This window comes from Nerophis lumbriciformis, linkage group LG08 (genome assembly GCF_033978685.3).
Source record: "Nerophis lumbriciformis linkage group LG08, RoL_Nlum_v2.1, whole genome shotgun sequence".
Taxonomy (NCBI): Eukaryota; Metazoa; Chordata; class Actinopteri; order Syngnathiformes; family Syngnathidae; genus Nerophis; species Nerophis lumbriciformis.
The window spans coordinates 37,202,521-37,224,335 of NC_084555.2; the positions used below are offsets into that span (position 1 = coordinate 37,202,521).

Genomic DNA, 21,815 nt, shown 5'->3' on the forward strand with positions numbered 1-21,815 from the left:
TTGCCTCTCCATCAGTAATTTTCGAACCGCATGTGTTGCATACTGCAAACCGTTTTGTGTTGACCACCTCGTAATTTTTATACCCAAACAAAATTATTTTAGGTATCATTTTTTGTTCACTGGCGTGTGGTTTGGACATGTCTTCTTCGTTGGTTGTCCTGCAATTTGATTGGATGAATGCTGTGTGATGAAAACAAAGTAGATCTAATTTGATTGGCTGTTGTACTGAGAGCACACCAGCTGACACACGCAACGCTGATAGACAAGTACACAATGAAAAATACGGAGCGCTCCCGAATAACTTTTTAATCTTTGGGTTTTGGGGAAAGTAACAAGTCATGTCAAGTCATGTCAATTCAAAAGGCTCAAGTCCAAGTGAAGTCACAAGTCATTGATGTTAAAGTCTAAGTCGAGTTGCAAGTCTTTTTACATTTTGTCAAGTCGAGTCTAAAGTCATCAAATTCATGACTCGAGTCCAAGTCATGTGACTCGAGTCCACACCTCTGATGGATACTGTAGTGACATTTGGAGCCTGGTTCAATTTGATGAGTAACATCTCAAATCAAACTGTAGTGATGTTAAATAGCAAATTGGGACCAAAAGCAAAAAGCCGGGAGTCTGGAGGACTCAGAAAATATATATGCTAGGCCTCCCCTGGCTGAATTGGGGACCTACTAAGAAATGCATTTTGAGCCTCCACACCCATTACAAATGTTTTTTCACACTTTTTTATGTGATGTGTAAATTTACATATTTTCCAAAACCATTTATGGGCGGAATTTAAAATTAGCCATTTATTCTTAACAGTAACGGAGCAAGAACAGGCTAGGATTCCATTTGTGAAGAGCCATTTTCCATGCGTATTCTCCCAAAACAAGGCCCTGCGTATGGGGAGGGGCGGCCCTGTTTTCATGAATATGGAGTTATTTTTCAGTCATTTTCTGGCACTATTTTCTTTATTTATATCTCATGAAAAGAAATGCACAAATCCGCAAAAGCTACTACGTACAAATAGCCAAACAATAGCAATTCAATTTTTGCTGTTCAAAGTCATTTATACAACATGTAACATTTGCATGTATGCTGCATTCATCAACAAAAATCAATCAAACACATTTCTTCTCTGTTCAATGAAAATAAAAGTCTACTCACATACGATAGGAAAAAACAGCACAACGTTTGCATAGCTTCTTTGTAATGTAGACTTGGTACTTATAAGGCACTTCATGAAAACTGTTATTTTTCTTTTCCAATTTTACATAATAAGACTGTCTGCATTTTCATTTGCAAGATTACCATGAACAAATCCAGTTGCACTTCTCTTTTGGCATTACGTCTCAACATTCATCAAATCACTATATTGTGCATAATTTTAGCGTCTCGTAAAACACCCCCTAGTGTTTTTCAGAAAAGACAACAAAACATTGTGCAATAATGGGGGTTATGCACAGTAAAAGGCAATGCTGTCAAAGATACCCCCCTCCTCTGAAAAAAAACAACCCTGAAAATGTGAATTCGAGGCTGAAACCGTGAGCCCGTAAAGGGTCGCTCCCCTTGCTGGATAAAGAAGTCATTTGTATCCTCTCTCTTGAGGTCGTCTCAATGTTGGCAAAGTGACAGGGTGGAGATCGGCACAGCAGCCCCCTCAAATGGAGCTAAGGAGGATGGATCGGTTCTATCCCAGCTGATCTTCGTATTGTTTGCGGAAGCAGTCTCCGGCTGGAAAGAAATCCCAGCAGCGCTCCTGGTACATCTTCCACACGTATGACTCCTGAGTGAAGACATGCAAAGTTCTTATTGTTTACAGTTGCAAGACAGACGTTTTTTATTATCAGTGAAATAATTGACGGATGGCAATCTAAAAAAATGTAGTCTTAGCTGCTTGACATCTTCCTTAATTAGCACCTATCGTAACTCCTATATTTCCTAACTTGCCCAACCTTTGAGACATTTTCCAAGCAACATTTTTTTAAAGTCAGTGTTGTGACTTCTGTTCATAACTTTTATGGACAGAATTTCTAGGCGCAGTCAGGGCGTTGAGGGGATCCGGTTTGGTGGCTGCAGGATTAGGTCTCTGCTTTTTGCAGAAGATGTGGTCCTGATGGCTTCATCTGGCCAGGATCTTCAGCTCTCACTGGATCGGTTCGAAGCCGAGTGTGAAACGACTGGGATGAGAATCAGCACCTCCAAGTCTGAGTCCATGGTTCTCGCCCGGAAAAGGGTGGAGTGCCATCTCCGGGTTGGGGAGGAGACCCTGCCCCAAGTGGAGGAGTTCAAGTACCTCGGAGTCTTGTTCACGAGTGAGGGAAGAGTGGATCGTGAGATCGACAGGCGGATCGGTGCGGCGTCTTCAGTAATGCGGACGCTGTATCGATCCGTTGTGGTGAAGAAGAAGCTGAGCCGGAAGGCAAAGCTCTCAATTTACCGGTCGATCTACATTCCCATCCTCACCTATGGTCATGAGCTTTGGGTTATGACCGAAAGGCCAAAATCACGGGTACAAGCGGCCGAAATGAGTTTCCTCCGCCGGGTGGCAGTGCTCTCCCTTAGAGATAGGGTGAGAAACTCTGTCATCCGGGAGGAACTCAAAGTAAAGCCGCTGTTCCTCCACATCGAGAGGAGCCAGATGAGGTGGTTCGGGCATTTAGTCAGGATGCCACCCGATCACCTCCCTAGGGAAGTGTTTAGGGCACGTCCGACCGGTAGGAGGCCACGGGTCAGACCCAGGACACGTTGGGAAGACTATGTCTCCCGACTGGCCTGGGAACGCCTCGGGATCCCCCGGGAAGAGCTGGACGAAGTGGCTGGGGAGAGGGAAGTCTGGGCTTCCCTGCTTAGGCTGCTGCCCCCGCGACACGACCTCGGATAAGCGGAAGAAGATGGCTGGATGGATGGATGGATGTTGTGTGTGACAGAGGAAGAAAAGCGCTGACTTGATTGGGAAAAGTCCTTTGCCTAAATCTTATATGCTGGTCAATATGGTGGTAATTACATGCCATATTTTACTGACTTTACGACACTTATTTTTTTCCCCCATGCTTTGAACCTTGCAGCGTATAAAACGGTGCAACTGTCACAATTGGACCCCAATGCAGAGCACACAATAAATAATAATAATAACAAAAATCACACTCAAAAAGGAGTGACAGAAAATAATTAAGGATGCACACAAATGGTGTGGAGGAACAGAAATTGCACACAAAAGGTGTGGAGAGGTAACGGTTAACACTTCAACGCAACAGGAAATAAGAAGCGTGAGTAAATGGACCAGAAGGCTTAAGTAGACAAAAGGAAAAGAGTATCAGGTGTGCGCACAGGTTGCTCCGCCCCGTGATCCAGAAACCAGGCACTGCAAAAAAAAAGAAGATAGGCGGCAGCACACCTGCCAGATCATGACAGCAACTAATTTATGGATTTTTCTACGCTAAAAGGCATAATGTTTTGTATTCAACAAAATGTTTTCATAGAACGACAGAGGCACTGAAAAGGTGTGTTATTGTTTGTGCTAAGGCGCCATGTTTTGGACGAGTTCGCTCACTGCAGGTGCTTCAGGTTGAAAATATACTTCCTATTTCGTGCTTTGAACTGGAATTATAAGTCCTGCTGTCTACTATTCGTCTAAAGCTTTTCTGCTTGAAATAATTGTTCACTCATCACACCAAGCACCGTTTGTACGTTTTACAGTAGAACTAAAACAATTCTTACTTACTAAACCGTCCCAAGTGTGATGTCTGTAGGAGTGTTTTCATGCATATTTGTACATGCTATCGTAATGTAATCAAGCTAGCATTGTTAGTATTAGCGAATATGCTAACACATTTACAAGTGTCTGTGTTAGTATTGTAAACTTACAATGGCATTCTTTTTGTATTGTTTCAGTTTTGCAAATTCACCAAAACGTTACCGTGGAGTTATTGAGTCTGTTAAGCGTATTAGAGAGTTAGCTTCCACAGCTAGTGGGCTATTGACGATGACTTCTGTTTTGTTTGACCAGCCGTTTTACTGCTGTGTGACAGGCATCGTTAAGGTATGTAAATAAAAATTAACAAATATTTCGTACCGGTATATATCATGCAACTTACAGTCCAGTGCGGCTAATATATGTAAAAATATTTATTTAATTTAAAATGTTGTGGTTGTGGCTTAAATGTGTTCTATAGCCCGGAAAATATATTATATCATTTCTATTCATGCACTATTGCCAATTTTTTTTATAAAAATGTTTGCTGTAGTGTAACCATATTTCAAGACATTTCGGGGATCCCGGCAACCTCATGCCACATTGTGTTTTAGTCATAATATCAATCCAGTATATGTAATAAGAAGTCCTCATACTGTACCTGGCCAGTGTGCTCCGTCTCGTCCTTGTTAATGAGGTACATCAGGAAAAACCTTAAGATAAAGGAGAGTCATAGAGAGCAACAAAACAATAGAAGGAAATGGCATCGTTACTAGATAAACAGAAACAAAAAGTTCAGAAAAATATTATCATATGTCAGTTTTTTCTCTGTGGTAACAATGTTTCTAGGAAATATTTTTTCCAACTAAAAGCCTGTTAATTTTAATTTTGAAACTCTGGGCTTTTTATTAAACTAACCAATACAAGCAAGTTTTTCTCTGAATCTACAAGGTCGTCTTGAATGATTCTTGGTATGAAAGTAAAAGCAAACTTTTATGGTTACTGTAGATTTACAATAACAAAAAAAAACCTATTTATCCTAGTTGGTAAGTGGAAAGGAAGTGATATATTTCTATTCATGTCAAATGTCATGATCTTATATGACAGTTATTATTAGTAGCTTGTATTTTGTATTATTTCCTGTCAAGTCCTTTTATTTTTTTATTCCACTTTCTGTTTGCCTTCACTCCTCTGGTCTGAGTGCTGGCTCCGTCACCTCTACCTGGTTGGAAATCAGGACATACCTGTCCCTGGTTTTCCAATCATGATGCTTCTTATCCCAGCCCATGTCCATTTGTTTTCCTTACTTTGCGCTTCATATGCATATCTGCTCTTTGTGCATTTCCCAGGTGCACATCTTTATTGTTTTTGTTACTCTAATAAAATGTCTCCTCACTGCATTGGCCTGAAGTCTCTGCATCTCGGGGTCCAGACAAACACCAGAATGTAACAGCAATATTTTTGTTGTATGAAATTATTCAGGAAGATATAAAATCAACCTTCACCAATGCTTGTGGTGTGTTCTGCTAACTCTTTCAGTTAACACTTCTGGTTCCATGGATGTATAACAAATTTGTATAATAAATGCGTAACAGAAAATAATTACCACCAATGGAGGTGCTAAAGATTTTCTAATGGTATAAAAATCATAGCTAGAACATCATTACAACAAATGCATAACCTACTAAAGACACATTTGAAATGTTTTATGTTCACTTTGGGGATTTACATTAGGATTGGACAAAAGGGGAGCTTACCACCTTTAGGTGCTTTTTAGTTATACGCATGCAGCGGACCGTGGACATTTTTTTTATGGCACCAACAAAGACTTCCTGTAGAAATCATTATTTGGAGAGCAATAATAAGAATCTTTGTTACATGGCTCACTTTTCGTTTTTATGTGTTTTCTGAAAGACTCCCTGTCTTTCGTCTTCTTTTAGGGACGGCGTGGCTCAGATGGCAGAGCGGCCGTGCCAATTTCCGCCATCTTAGTCACAACCGTTGTGTCCTTGGCCAAAACTCCAGTGGCACTCACACTGGTGTATGAAAGTGAATGCATGTTTGGTGGTGGTCGGAGGGGCCGTAAGCGCAAATTGGCAGCCATGTTTCCGTAAGTCTACCCCAGGACAGCTGTGGCTACAAATGTAAACTTACCACCATTAATATGTGAATGTGGAGTGAATGAATCGGGCTCTCAAATCTCTGTTTAGCGCTTTGAGTGTCGAGAAAAGCTCTATGTAAATCTAATCCATTATAATTATTATTGTTCTATGATTGTTTTATAACATGAGTTATTCCACACATATTTTCTTTTCGCAGTGAATATAAACATAGGTTAACAAACAAGTGAAACCCTTCAATCACACGGTTAATTACAGAGAAGACGGCTTGAATGAAGCGGATGCTACATAGAGCTGTGGAATACTCACAGGTAGTTGGCTAAATTGTGCTCTTGCAAAGTGTGAGTCTCAAAGCCGTGAGGCGTCGTGTCAAAGTAGTCATTTCCGATCCCGCAAATGAAACATTTTGTCTGAGGAAGAAAATAAGAGATGATGAAATTTGATGAAAAAAAGTAAAATGTCATGAATCCGCCACAGTCCTCCTTTGTCTGTTTGAAATCTTCTCTCACCTCCATGTCCTCTTTGACTTGTTCCTGCTGGTCTCTCAGCTCTCCAAAAGCATCAATGATCAGACCTGCAAGCACCAACATATGGAACACTAAAAGGCCGACTGAAACCCACTACTACCGACCACACAGTCTGATAGTTTATATATCAATGATGAAATCTTAACATTGCAACACATGCCATGTTAGTTTACTAAAGTGCAATTTTAAATTTCGCGCGAAATATGCTGCTGAAAACGTCTTGGTATGATGACGTCAGCGCGTGACGTCACGGATTGTAGCGGACATTTTGGGACAGCATGGTGGCCAGCTATTAAGTCGTCTGTTTTCATCGCAAAATTCCACAGTATTCTGGACATCTGTGTTGGTGAATCTTTTGCAATTTGTTCAATGAACAATGGAGACAGCAAAGAAGAAAGCTGTAGGTGGGAAGCGGTGTATTGCGGCAGGTGTTGTGCTGGATAACGCACCCCCGCCGAAGAATGCACCCCTTGACTGTTGTGCCGGATAACACAGCCGGTGTTTCATTGTTTACATTCCCGGAAGATGACAGTCAAGCTTTACCATTGGCCTGTGGAGAACTGGGACAACAGAGACTCTTACCAGGAGGACTTTGAGTTGGATAAGCAGACACGGTACCGTGAGTACGCATGCAGCGGCGGCTTCCAAACATTTGATCGCTTGCCCGTACGTGCGTACCGCTATGTGCATGTCACGTACGTAACTTTGGGGAAATATATGTGCTGTATGAACTTTGGGGAGGTGAACGGTACTTTGGGCTGTGGGATTGAGTGTGTTGTGCAGGTGTTTGAGTTGTATTGGCGGGTTGTATGGACGGGAGGGGGGAGGTGTTTGTTATGCGGGATTAATTTGTGGCATATTAAATATAAGCCTGGTTGTGTTGTGGCTAATAGAGTATATATATGTCTTGTGTTTATTTACTGTTTTAGTCATTCCCAGCTGAATATAAGGTACCACCCGCCTCTCACAGCATCTTCCCTATCTGCCCTCTAGTCCTTCACTCTCACTTTCCTCATCCACAAATCTTTCATCCTCGCTCAAATTAATGGGGAAATGGTCACTTTCTCGGTCCGTATTGCTCTTGCTGCTGGTGGCCATGATTGTAAACAATGTGCAGATGTGAGGAGCTCCACAACCTGTGACGTCACGCGCATATCGTCTGCTACTTCCGGTACAGGCAAGGCTTTTTAATCAGCGACCAAAAGTTGCGAACTTTATCGTGGATGTTCTCTACTGAATCCTTTCAGCAAAAATATGGCAATATCGCGAAATGATCAAGTATGACACATAGAATGGACCTGCTATCCCCGTTTAAATAAGAAAATCACATTTCAGTAGGCCTTTAAGTGGATCAATTTCATACTTCCTGCATATCATATTTGACCTCTTTGATGTACAGTAATGTCATGTAATGTAAGAACTGTGTGCAACTCTGCGGTGATTTACTGACATATCAACTCACATTTACTGAATCAGTAGACAGTTTGGACTTTAGTCAACCTTCTCATTCAATAGCATGAGCAAGCATGTCCAAACCTTGGACCTGTACTGTAAACAGTCTCCATGATGGCACTCACCCTGAATGATGGCCAGGAGGATGACGATGACAAAGAAGAAGAAGGTGATGTCAAAAAGGATGCGGTACAGCTCGTAAGGGTCACCAGCCGGGTCTTCAATCTCGTCTCCAATGCCTCCCCCTGCTCTCACGCCAACGTACATGTGGAATAAGTAGCACTGCGGAGGAACCGTCACAGTTACAGCACACCCAGTACAGAAGGAGACACTTTTGGAGGTCTATGTCTTGCTCTTACAGTCATCATGTCGTCACACTTCATGTCTGGCTCGTCATCATCTGCACTCTTGTTGTAGAACTTCCTGAAGAAGTTGAAGGCCACCACAGTGTAGAGATAGACCACAACGGCCAGCAGGCCCACTGTCAGCACCAGCTGCAGACATACACACAGGCGGAATAATCCCATTTTCATAAACTTATGTTTACAGTACAAACACACACAGATATGATTAAGTTGTTATTTTTCTTTAGCAAAAGTTTTATTGTCTCTGTAAGACTTATTTTTACAAAAAATAGTGTTTTGGACCGAAAGATGACTATGAGTATTGGTATTTGTTTAAATTAGCATGGCTTGGCTTTGGCGGATGTCTGTGCCTTATTGATTACCATGCTAGTGTTTGTTGACATACATCCTTGGGACCTGCAGTTTATTTATGAAGGCAAGCATAGTCCTATCATTAAAGTGAGTCACGATGCATATTCAAATGTTTGGATTGCCGAATGTAAAAATGCAATCACTGTTTTGTAGCAGATATATTTTGAATATTTAGCTCACTTTTCTCAACATTTATACAATTCTTATCACATTTAGCTCATTTTCTTCACATTTAAGGGAGGAATTTAAAGGTGAACCTACAAAAACATTGAAACTAAGTTTTCAATCTACATGTTACATTTTTATGTTAAATATATATATTTAATGTACAGCTAAATGTCAAATAAAAATATTTAATCTAAATGTTAAATATAAACGCCTAATATAAATGTGTAATATAAATGTTCAATCTGAATTAAAATGTTAAATCTAAATGTGTCACAGAGTGTAAAACTAAATATTTACTAAATATGGAAATATTCCACTGTTCCTGCATGCATAGACACGCCCATATCTCTGACTGCAGTGGCGTCATTTTATATTTAGATTCAACATTCATCAGATTTAGATTTAACATGTATATTTAAAATGTAACATTTATATATACAAACCCTGTTTCTTTATGAGTTGGGAAATTGTGTTAGATGTAAACATAAACGGAATACAATGATTTGCAAATCATTTTCAACCCATATTCAGTTGAATATGCTACAAAGATAACATATTTGATGTTCAAACTGATAAAAAAAATATATTTTTGCAAATAATCATTAACTTTAGAATTTGATGCCAGCAACACGTGACAAAGAAAATGTGAAAGGTGGCAATAAATACTGATAAAGTTGAGGAATGCTCATCAAACACTTATTTGGAACATCCCACAGGTGAACAGGCAAATTGGGAACAGTTGGGTGCCATGATTGGGTATAAAAGTAGATTCCATGAAATGCTCAGTCATTCACAAACAAGGATGGGGCGAGGGTCACCACTTTGTCAACAAATGCGTGAGCAAATTGTTGAACAGTTTAAGAAAAACCTTTCTCAACCAGCTATTGCAAGGAATTTAGGTATTTCACCATCTACGGTCCGTAATATCATCAAAGGGTTCAGAGAATCTGGAGAAATCACTGCACGTAAGCAGCTAAGCCTGTGACCTTCGATCCCTCAGGCTGTACTGCATCAACAAGCAACATCAGTGTGTAAAGGATCACCACATGGGCTCAGGAACACTTCAGAAACCCACTGTCAGTAACTACAGTTGGTCGCTACATCTGTAAGTGCAAGTTAAAACTCTCCTGTGCAAGACGAAAACCGTTTATCAACAACACCCAGAAACGCCGTCGGCTTCGCTGGGCCTGAGCTCATCTAAGATGGACTGATACAAAGTGGAAAAGTGTTCTGTGGTCTGACGAGTCCACATTTCAAATTGTTTTTTGAAACTGTGGACGTCGTGTCCTCCGGACCAAAGAGGAAAAGAACCATCCGGATTGTTATAGGCGCAAAGTTAAAAAGCCAGCATCTGTGATGGTATAGGGGTGTATTAATGCCCAAGACATGGGTAACTTACACATCTGTGAAGGCGCCATTAATGCTGAAAGGTACATACAGGTTTTGGAGCAACATATGTTGCCATCCAAGCAACGTTACCATGGACGCCCCTGCTTATTTCAGCAGGACAATGCCAAGCCACATGTTACATCAACGTGGCTTCATAGTAAAAGAGTGCGGGTACTAGACTGGCCTGCCTGTAGTCCAGACCTGTCTCCCATTGAAAATGTGTGGAGCATTATGAAGCCTAAAATACCACAACGGAGACCCCCGGACTGTTGAACAACTAAAGCTGTACATCAAGCAAGAATGGGAAAGAATTCCACCTGAGAAGCTTAAAAAATGTGTCTCCTCAGTTCCCAAACGTTTACTGAGTGTTGTTAAAAGGAAAGGCCATGTAACACAGTGGTGAACATGCCCTTTCCCAACTACTTTGGCACGTGTTGCAGCCATGAAATTTTAAGTTAATTATTATTTGCAAAAAAAAAAAAAGTTTATGAGTTTGAACATCAAATATCTTGTCTTTGTAGTGCATTCAATTGAATATGGGTTGAAAAGGATTTGCAAATCATTGTATTCCGTTTATATTTACATCTAACACAATTTCCCAACTCATATGGAAACAGGGTTTGTAATAAAAATGTAGATTTAATATTATATTCAACATTGTATACTTAATTTGTATTTAACATTTAAATTTAGATTCAACATTAAGATCAGTGGTTCTTAACCTGGGTTCGATCGAACCCGAGGGGTTCGGTGAGTCGGCCTCAGGGGTTCGGCGGAGCCTCCACCGCGGAGGTCAAGACCCACCTGACTCATCGTGTAAATAAAAACTTCTCCCTATCGGCGTATTATGGATAACCCCAAACAATGTTCCCTCTAATTTTCCATCTGATTTGCAGGTGTGTAATTTGTTGTGAGTTCATGCACTGTGTTGGTTTTGTTCTTTGAACAAGGTGATGTTCATGCACGGTTCATTTTGTGCACCAGTAAAAAAAAAAAAAACATATAACTTTGTCTTGAATTTGAAAAAAAAAAAATATATATATATTTTTCACTAAGGAAGGGTTCGATGAATGCGCATATGAAACTGGTGGGGTTCGGTACCTCCAACAAGGTTAAGAACCACTGATTTAGATATACCATTTAAATTCTACCTCAAATGTGAAGACAATTACCTCAATGTGAGGAAAGTGAGCTAAATATTTAAGAATGTATCAGCTAAAAAAGTGTGACTGACCTTCTACATTCGGCGCCCCACACAAAGTAAGCCAAAATATCAAACAATGAGCAAATATGTAAAAAAAAGAATTTGGAACATTAATTTATGTGAATTTGGCGGTCCTAACCTGTTTGCCATTGTGGGTGACAGAGGACAAGATGGTGCGAAGCGTTTTGAATCCCATGGCGATATCCAATAGATGAGCAGCAAAGAAGAAGTTGTTGTAGTGGCCCAGAATGGACATGGTGGTGTACCATACAAGGTACAGGAATGACTGTTATGGAAAGACATGTTTAAGGCAATTAAATCCTTTTATGTAGTCTTCATTTATCCATCTACACTTACATTATCAGTGATGACCACACCTAATTTCCAAATATGATACATTGTATCAATTGAGCTCAACCTGTGAAGGACAAAAGAAGAATCATTCATGCTTTTGTCTTCAATGTGGTTCAAACTGGGGCTTCCCTATCCACGTCATGTCTCACCAAGACACCAACGAGGCCTCCTTGGTGACAGCTTCTTCTGTCGGATTAAAATCAAGTGCACTTTTGTCCAAACCCAGCAGCTCTGCTATCCTCTCAGCGCCATACAGATCGCCATACTTCTTGATTACCTTCAAGGAAACACAACAGGAACAAAAAATTAAGTGTCAGTAGTTGTTAAAGGAGATGTTCATGCATTCATTCACTGTGCTGCTGGTCCTCAATAGGATCTTACAGGTGAGCTGGAGTCTAACCCATGCAGGCACGGGAAGGACATGCAAACTTCACACTGAGATGCTCCGGCTCAGACTCGAACTCTCGATCCCCTGCATGTGAGGTTGACATGCTACCACTATAACACTAAGTGGCCCTAAAGTAAATCAGCAGAACCCCTCTACTGGACTAGCAGTCAGACGTGATGTGCTGGCCCTTTAAGGGCAGAGCGAGCAGTGAGTGGCAGACCAAAGTACAACATGAAATGATGATTACTATTTCATACTTAAACACATGCACATGGACGTCAGATTCTCTCTCCATCGTCTATCATTGCAACGATTGCCTCCTTACAATGACCAATGCCCATTTGTGCGTAACTGTGCCATTTTGCACCAACCAGTGTCTGCAAACTCGTTTCAGGTTTGAAACATAACATTGCAGGTGTTAAATTGTGATATTTGCATCTCCCTTCTTCCAGTAGGTCAAGCCCCTGGCAGAATAAACACTCTAGTCCAGTGATTCTTAAACTAGTTTAGTGGTTGGCCAAAAAATCACTTAAGTCAGGGGTAGGGAACCTATGGCTCTTGAGCCAGATGTGGCTCTTTTGATGACTGCATCTGGCTCTCAGATAAATCTTAGCTGACATTGCTTAACATGATAAGTAATGAATAATTCCGCTGGTAATCACAGTGTTAAAAATAATGCTCAAAATATAAAACATTCTCATGCATTCTAATCCATCCATCCATTTTCTACCGCACCTGTTCAAGAAGTCGCATTAAAGGTAAGAAGTATTTTATTTATTACTGGTTAGCTTCAGAATAACAATGCTATTAAAAATAATAAGAGACTTATTATACTCTAAAATGTTGGTCTTACTTAAAAATGCATGCATTTAGTTGTATCATTGTTAAAAAAATATTATATGGCTCTCACGGATATATATTTTAAAATATTTGGCTTTCATGGCTCTCTCAGCCAAAAAGGTTCCCAACCCCTGACTTAAGTGATTATTGTTTTTTTTCCTGTATTGAAACACAGTGTTACTGTTCAAACTGTGTGTAATTTTACATTGGGGCGGTATAGTTCGGTTGGTAGAGCGGCCGTGCCAGTAACTTCAGTGGTTGCAGGTTCGATCCCTGCTTCCGCCATCCTATTCACTGCCGTTGTGTCCTTGGGCAAGACACTTTACCCACCTGCTCCCAGTGCCACCCACACTGGTTTAAAAATGTAACTTAGATATTGTGTTTCACAATGTAAAGGGCTTTGAGTCACTTGAGATAAGCGATATATAAATATAATTCACTTCACATGGCCAAATATATTAAATATACTTGTTAAATAAAATGCCTGCCTTGTTTTTAATTTCTATTATGCTACTGTATTTTAATGTTGGTCATTATGGTGGTACGTCGAGAACCAAGTGTTTTCTGAGGTGGTACTTGGTGACAAAAGTTTGAGAACCACTGCTGTAGTCTATGTAAAAGTATGCGTGTACATGTGTGTGTGTGTGGAGCGGTTGGGGGCACATGATTAGGACCCTCAGTCACTTCAATGAATGATCATCAACATGGTCGTTGTGGTCTGCAGGTGTCTGCTTGTTCTACTTTGATGGGCTGCATCATGGATACAATTATACTGTGTCTGCTATTTGTTTTATTCAGTAGTGAGTCAACAAACATGTCCTTTGTAATTCAAATAGGAAATATTTTGTTTACTTACTTTTCGTTTGACAAACTTATCCCAGTAGTTGTTTGGGAAGGACCTGAAAAAAAGACAACAGGGCAACGGGAGTTAGATCTCATAACTGATAAAGCAATGATATGAATAGGCGAGGCGGGCGTACGGCGTGTTGATGACCAGCCTGTCCCACTGTCCCTTGATGTCATCATCTGACGGCTGCTCTGTGATGTAGAGGCCAGCAAACTCCAACTTCCTGGCTATCTCCTTCTCACGCTTGAACACCACCAGTGGAACCTTACACACACACACACAATAGTGAAATAATGATATATGTTTATTGAATTAATGACACATACCATCACACATTTATGTACCGGTAGTTAATACAATTTTAATTCAGCATGAAACATTAAAGTAGTTATTTAAGATGCAATATCTTTTTCCAATGTAATTTAACTAAAACATGTAAGTAGTTATTTTACAATGTAAATTATTTCATTCTGTCCCATTTGAACAGTCAGACTAAAGTACCACAAAACTTCACTTTTAAAATCATTGTGCACAAGACCTCAGCAATAGAGATGTGAGGTTCACAAACAAATCAAGTCTTTTGAACGGCTCTTTGGGGTGAACAATGAGAACCGCTTCGCAGCTGCAAGCCATTTGTTTGGGAGCCATTTTTTTATGCACATGCAGATACAGCGTCAGCAACTGCCCACGCTGCATGTGAGTGTCACCTGACTAGCGACTGGACAACAAAGTGAGTCAGAGCCAAAGGAAATTTAGAATTTGTATTTACTTTTCTGGTTCATTGTTCTGATGTGGATACGGTATGTAACATAGTTTAAGTGTAAACATAGACTAGGTAGGGTAGTAGAATTGTGTATCCACATTTCCCCCCAATTTTTATTCTAGTTTTTATATACATATATATATTTTAACCATGTTTAATCTTATTGTGTTTCTGTATTGCTAAAATGCTCTTGAGCTACAAAGTTTTTTTTTATGTGAGGGAAAATTTAAAATAATGATGTTACTGTCATAAAGAAATCGTCAAAAGCATAGGATTATGGCAATAAGGAATGTTTACAATGAAAACAACAAAAGAAAAATAGAGTCAATTTTTCAGAATAATTCCCACCAATAGAGTAATGTTGGTGTGAATTAAATATACATATATATATATATATATATATATATATATATATATATATATATATATATATATGATTTAAAAAAAAAAGTTTTTTGAATGGCTCACTGCGAGGAGCAGCTCCTCAAGATCCAAGTACCTTTATAAAGCCATAAATCCCATCTCTACTGAGCACAACTTACAGACCTCAATTCAGAGAGCCTGCTATGCTTCTTTTTTTCTTAGCTTTTTGAGGCTTTCTTACATTATGTATATTTGAAAAGATTGTTGTATGAAGCACGCTTTGAGAAAAAAAGAGGAAAATTGACAAAAAAAAAAGAACATTTCTATCAGCACAAAGTGCTGCCACGCAAGCCCAAGATATTTTTTTTTTAAATCAAGACTACATTTCTTCACTATATTTTACCTCTAGATTTATTGTCCCATGTAATGTACCACAGATTTTTTTTATTTTTTAGAAGATAATTTACTAACATCATTGTCATTGAAAATGTAATGTAAAATTCTATAACATGCATGAAAAGAACTCATTTCCCATTTGGCAACTGTATCCTGTAGCCACGCCCCACGGATAATATACTTCCGGGGTTGGGACTTCTGTTTACATGAAGTTAAATTACCACTGATAGTCACACACACACTAGGTGTGGTGAAATTACCCTCTGCATTTGACCCATCCCCTTGTTCCACCCCCTGGGAGGTGAGGGGAGCAGTGAGCAGCAGCGGTGGCCGCGCTCGGGAATCATTTTGGTGATTTAATCCCCAATTCCAACCCTTGATGCTGAGTGCCGAAGAGGAAGGTAATGGGTCCCATTTGTATAGTCTGTGGTATGACTCGGCCGGGGTTTGAACCCAATCTCAGGGCGGACACTCTAACCACAAGGCCACTGATATGTCAGGTGAAACATATACCTTGCTGGGCTACTAATAAATACTCTTGAACTACAACTGGTTCGGAGTCAACAGTGTTTGTATTGTAATTATCCAAAAATGATCAGCAGCAAAGTGGACAGCCCGAACGCACGGGACAACAAGTCAGCTAGCGAGTTGGTTAACTAACCAGCGAGCTTGTTTTGGTACTCTCAACCATGGTCTTCACTTTGTTCTCCTATTTATTTTGGAGCACCGACACAAGCTTGTTAGTTAGCAAACCATCTAGCTAGCTTACTTGTTGTCACCTCCGTTGGCTATCAAGCCACAACGTTGACGTCTACTTTGCTGCTAATTCTGTAAGCTTGTCCTGCAACTCAGCGCTGTGTTTGGACAGAGGAACAGCAATAGTACTGTGGCAAGCGTTCAACAAATTTTGTTTAGATCGTATTTCTTAATATTTCATTAAAAAAAAGGGGAAGCGATATTTTTGACACAAAAATGTATGTTTAAAACAGCAGATTTCCGTGTTTTCGCAGAAATTCCACATGCCTGAGTAAGCGGACCTTTATTTAAAGTAGTAAGACATGCATTACTTATAGTTAGAGATGTCCGATAATATCGGCCTGCCGATAAATGCTTTAAAATGTAATATAGGAAATGATCGGTATGTTTTTTTTTTTTATTATCGGTATCGTTCTTTTTTTTTAAATTAAATCAACATAAAAAACACAAGATACACTTATAATTAGTGCACCAACCCAAAAAACCTCCCTCCCCCATTTACACTCATTCACACAAAAGGGTTGTTTCTTTCTGTTATTAATATTCTGGTTCCTACATTATATATCAATATATACCAATACAGTCTGCAAGGGATACAGTTCGTAAGCACACATGATTGTGCGTGCTGCTGGTCCACTAATAGTACTAACCTTTAACAGTTAATTTGACTCATTTTCATTAATTACTAGTGTCTATGTAACTGTTTTTATATTGTTTTGCTTTTTTTTTTATTCAAGAAAATGTTTTTAATGTATTTATCTTATTTTATAATTTTTTTTAAAAAGTACCTTATCTTCACCATACCTGGTTGTCCAAATTAGGCATAATAATGTGTTAATTCCACGACTGCATAGATCGGTTGATATCGGTATCGGTTGATATCAGTATCGGTAATTAAAGAGTTGGACAATATCGGAATATCGGATATCGGCAAAAAGCCATTATCGGACATCCCTACTTATAGTAAGACATGCATCACACAGGCCATCGTTTGTTTAACAGTGCCTAAAAGGGAACTGCACTTTTTTCAAAATCATTATGAGAGACAAGAACACATAAATATATTTTTTATATATAATGTAGTAACAGACATGTTCATAAAAATATGTAATATGTTATTTAATATTTACCGTATTGAGGTCATTTTAAGCATTGCCGGAACTCATTTCTTTAGCGCATTTATTTTTGTTTCAATAGCAGCGCACTTCCGACTTCCGGGAACAAATGTGTGTTCCTACTTCCGGAAAAAAACAGCCAGTGTGTTTTAACCATGGAAGACTTGATTATAGAGAACGAAGACGACCATTTTTGGACAAATGAAGATTCACAACCTTATCTTTTTTAAGCTGAATATACAGAGGATAAACTGCTGCTTACAGAAGCAAGCACAAAGAAGAAGGTGATGTTGCCGTGACTTTAATGCTATAAATGTGGAAATTGGAGCCAAGCTAATTTTAAATAAATGGTGTGCTTACCCACAGTAACTGGACAAAATAGACAACTGTCCATCAAGTAAGTCACCTCAATTATGATCATGATACATGCAGCACATCATGCTTGTTATTACAACTACACTACATTCACTGTCAAGCTAGCTGTGTACAAACAAAACATGAAATGTGGGCTAATACTTTACAGATACTGTAATATGATTGTTCATTGTTTTCTGTCAGTACAGATTGATGTCCTATCGCATTGTGTTGTGCAGTACAAACTCAAACGCAATTCAGCCGGTGATGCAGAAGCTAGTTTATCTCTCGCCATAGCTAGCTCATGGCTAATACCGTAGCACGCCGATGTGTTACAAAAAAAGAGTTCCTCAGTATTTTACAATAACAATGTCGCTACAGTTTGGTTATTGTACAGGTCACAGAAAGTAAATTAAGTATTGTTGGCGGTTTTTGTACGCAAATTAAAGGGATTTAGAGGTAGAATGGATTACTCCCATTAGCTCTATTGACAGCCACCTAGAACGAGCTGATTTTAGCAGGTTGGCATGCAAAAAAATAAAACAATGTTTTGTCTTCTTCTCCCTCATGATTGTGAACGATAGGCAAAATTCTCAAAAAAGTGCAGTTCCCTTTTAACTTGTGACAATTGTGAAAATAACTTAATTTTACACTTGCATGGCTGTAAATGTGAAATGCTACGAAAATGATTACAGGTACGGTTAAAAAAGGTTTTATAATGACAACATATTGTCCCTGGAATAGATTGTATTCGCAAAGTGTCCATGTTAAGCCCATTGATTTTGTCGATATAATGTATTCATGTTAGTTTAGGTCATAGTTTATGTGTACCTTCAGGCAGTAGTAACCCACTACACACAAAAAAGATATAATAGTGTGCAGGATTGCTAGACAACGAAGAGTTGGCGCCATGTAACCCGTGCTCTCTTGCAGGATAAAATATTCAAGAGAGCCTTCCTCTTCTTCCTCCTCCTGCCCAGTTCTCCCTCGACCATTCCAAGGGTCGTCATCATCCGTGTTATCGCCAGTCACCTGATATCATTAAGTATTTACAGTCAAATATTGCAATTTGATAGTATTATTATTATAGTGATGTATTCAACTCACTTTGTAGAAGAGAAGAATGAAGTTGATGGCAAACGCAACAAAGAGTGCCAAAAATCGCAGGTTGTAGAAGTTTCTGGCCAGGTAGTTCTGTAAAATAACATTAAAGATATGTTTTTCGAAGATTCATCTGTCATTGCTGGTACGCGTTAAATAAGTCTGACCAGCATCTTGGTCTGGTAGATTTCCAAGCCAGCAAAGAAGCTGGCTGTAAAGGCTTCTGGTGGGTCTTTCTTCAGGCCCAGTCTCTTTTTAGGGGCTTTCTTCTCCTCCATTGAGACCTCAGGAGGGGCTTCATCTTTGCCGTTGTCGTGGTCCTTCTTCTCACCGTCTTCAGAGCTGCATGTTAGATGAAATACAGTAAGATGAGTAAGCGCAGGACATGAATTAGAGTGCACAGATCTACAATCGAATGATATAAACGCTCACTCTGCTTTTTCTGAATCTGATTTGTAGTCTCCATTTGAAGCCCTCTTCTTTGCAGCCATCTATGACAATAATAACAATTACACATACAAGTATTCAAGCAAGTTAACTAATTATTGCACCCACTAACCCATCATCATCAAATATATTTACCCTCAACAACCTCATGTGCAGTAACTATTTGTATTTTCTTTTGTAAGGTGTCCATATCAAATCAGTTCAATCCTTCAAGTAAGTAGTAAACTATGTCTCTTTATGTCTTGTCTTTAGTCCGTTCATGTCTACATAATAGGATTATTTTCCACGTCAAAACATGAAATGGTAATGGTCTACTTTATATGTAGTTTTATTAATGCTGTCAAATGTAATCATGATTAATCACAGTTTATTATTTGCCCGAATTAAACTGAAATAAACTTGGACACAAATGGAATTTTTTTGTCTGACTATCATCCAGGAACATTTTTTAAATGTTTTACTTGAATGCACTTTATTTATTTGTTTAAAACTTGGTAACTGTTTTATCTCAACTACAATCAGGCTGTATTTAGGAGTGAAATTTGCAAGCAAGTACACAAGCTGAAGTCTCCTCACTAATTTTTTCACGGACGTATGTATCAGTGACGTGCAGTCACTAGAGGCAGGTGAGGCGGGGCCTCACCTGCCATCATGTAAAGAAAAAAAATGTAAAAAGAAAAAACATTAATTAAATTGTTATATGTATCCAGTGATTATACTATAAAGTTATTTTCCATTTAACTTCACCAGTTATAGATTATTTTTATTCCAAATCGCTGAATTTTCACATTTGCCATTCAAATACTGAGAAGAGACGGTGCAGTGATCAGCAGCCAGTTGAGGCACGTCACTCAGTTGTGCCTCAACATGGATTCCGGACTCGGCTTACTGCTGGCCTGCTGTGCAGTGAGACCGTATTGCTATATGAACTATATTATACATTTCCATAGTTTAGTTAGCTGAGGTATATAATGTACAGTGTATTTTGTCAACAACTGTATGTGTGTAACGTATTTCTTGTGCTGAGCGATCATAAAACGGCTGCAAAAGACGCACTGGCTGAGGCTCCAGTAATCCCGCCTCCTGCACCCCCGCCGTAGAATGCACCCCCTGACGGGAGTGTTATATCAACTAAAGCCCACACTTAAACTTTCCACGTGCAAGATTGAATCTATTTAAAAAAGTTATTTCATAAGAAGCCAAAAAGTGCAAAAACAATATTGTTCGTGTTGGAGGAGTTGTGAATGACTGCAGGGCCACAACATTAGGTACACCTGCAGACTGCAGGTGTATCTAATTCACAACTCCTCCAACATGAACATTATTGTTTTTGCACTTTTTGGCTTCTTATTAAATAACTTTTGTAACCTATTTTTATGGGCTTTCCTCTTTGTGATGTTAAGTTCCTGTTATGCGCTGTTATACAGTATATGCCTTGAGCTCTTATTTTGAAGGCGCTAAGAGCGGAAGTGATGACACGGAGTGGAGCGGAGGTTTTTGAAAGAAGGTAAATAAAGTGGTCCTCATGTAAACTGGAGCCTCCGTGTTTGTTATTTTGTAGTTTCATACAGTATAGGCGACATTTATAAACCCTCGGTTACACTTTTTTAAATAGATTCAATCTTGCACGTGGAAAGTTTAAGTGAGGGCTTTAGTTGCGGTGCATGGACTTCATTTATAAGTAAAGGTAAGACCATAATAACGTTTTTTTTTATTAAATGTGCTTTTTTGTGTGCTACATTTTGTATGTGTAAAGTTAAAGTTAAGTTAAAGTACCAATGATTGTCACACACACACTAGGTGTAATGAAATGTGTCGTCTGCATTTGACCCATCCCCTTGTTCACCCCCTGGGAGGTGAGGGGAGCAGTGGGCAGCAGCGGCGCCGCGCCCGGGAATCATTTTTGGTGATTTAACCCCCAATTCCAACCCTTAAGGCTGAGTGCCAAGCAGGGAAGAATGCTGGTATGAGCTTTTAAACATAACCCGTTAACTGCTGACAATCAAATGGTGAATAAGATACTCTTTAGGGTTCATATGTTTGTAAATCTGACTGGGATGAAGTCAGTGCCTCACCAGCCATCAACCTCACCGCACGTCACTGGAGTGTATTGACCTGATTAATGACCGTATAACAACCCACGCCTCCTTTTGGGTATCCATCCCCGGCTAAGGTAAAGGAGCTTCCAGCCATCCATCCATTTTTATGCAGTCAATAAATAATTAATCTGTGTGTATACGTGATTATTGCAATGAACTTTTGTGATTAATCACATGAATTTAATATTTTTGACATCCCTAATTTATATACAAAAAACACATTATGTCTATAGTATATTTGTGTATGGATTTTTTTTATATATTCTATTGTATCTTAATCATTTGTTTTACTTACAAAAGTGTGTAATAATAAACAAGTCACCTAATTGCGCCACCCCTGACTAACCACCAGATACAGCAGTGTGGAAGGAAGTTGTTTATTTATTTCCAACATGTACAGTATATAATTGTTTTAAGTATACATTAATTTCTTTAAAAATACATTCTATAAATTAAAATGTGAGTCATTTGACGTATTTTTGTCATCCCGTTGCTGTCAGCCTCTGATTCAAACAGCTCAATAGTGGGCGTGCCTCGCTTTTTGTATTTATTGGATTATGTTATATTTGGGCCCTAAGAATTCTACTTATCAACAGATAGACAGGTAAACATATATACCTAAGACATTCATGCTACATTATAAAATTAGGTTTTCTGAGACTACTTGTTGTCTGTGTTACTTTTAGTGTTTTTGATAGAAGAGAAATCACATTAGATAGTTTCCTGGTTTGTAACCT

At 39.1% G+C, this 21,815-nt stretch overlaps 1 protein-coding gene across 5 annotated transcripts in view; it reads right to left on the minus strand.

The window, feature by feature from the left end:
- Positions 1-947: 947 nt before the first annotated feature.
- The window catches only part of LOC133611746 (ryanodine receptor 3-like), a 359,447-nt gene continuing 338,579 nt past the window's right edge, over positions 948-21,815 (minus strand). For all 5 annotated transcript variants that reach the window (XM_061968833.2, XM_061968834.2, XM_061968831.2 and 2 more), the window contains 15 exons: positions 18,965-19,023; positions 18,700-18,874; positions 18,539-18,625; positions 18,263-18,463; positions 13,818-13,948; positions 13,694-13,736; positions 11,759-11,886; positions 11,613-11,673; positions 11,395-11,541; positions 8,138-8,272; positions 7,904-8,060; positions 6,309-6,373; positions 6,109-6,209; positions 4,341-4,392; positions 948-1,771 (listed from right to left, as the gene is read on the minus strand). In XM_061968833.2, the coding sequence (XP_061824817.2) occupies positions 1,676-1,771; positions 4,341-4,392; positions 6,109-6,209; positions 6,309-6,373; positions 7,904-8,060; positions 8,138-8,272; positions 11,395-11,541; positions 11,613-11,673; positions 11,759-11,886; positions 13,694-13,736; positions 13,818-13,948; positions 18,263-18,463; positions 18,539-18,625; positions 18,700-18,874; positions 18,965-19,023 (1,638 nt within the window). In that variant the 3' untranslated portion in view covers positions 948-1,675. The remainder of the gene's footprint in view (positions 1,772-4,340; positions 4,393-6,108; positions 6,210-6,308; positions 6,374-7,903; positions 8,061-8,137; positions 8,273-11,394; positions 11,542-11,612; positions 11,674-11,758; positions 11,887-13,693; positions 13,737-13,817; positions 13,949-18,262; positions 18,464-18,538; positions 18,626-18,699; positions 18,875-18,964; positions 19,024-21,815) is intronic.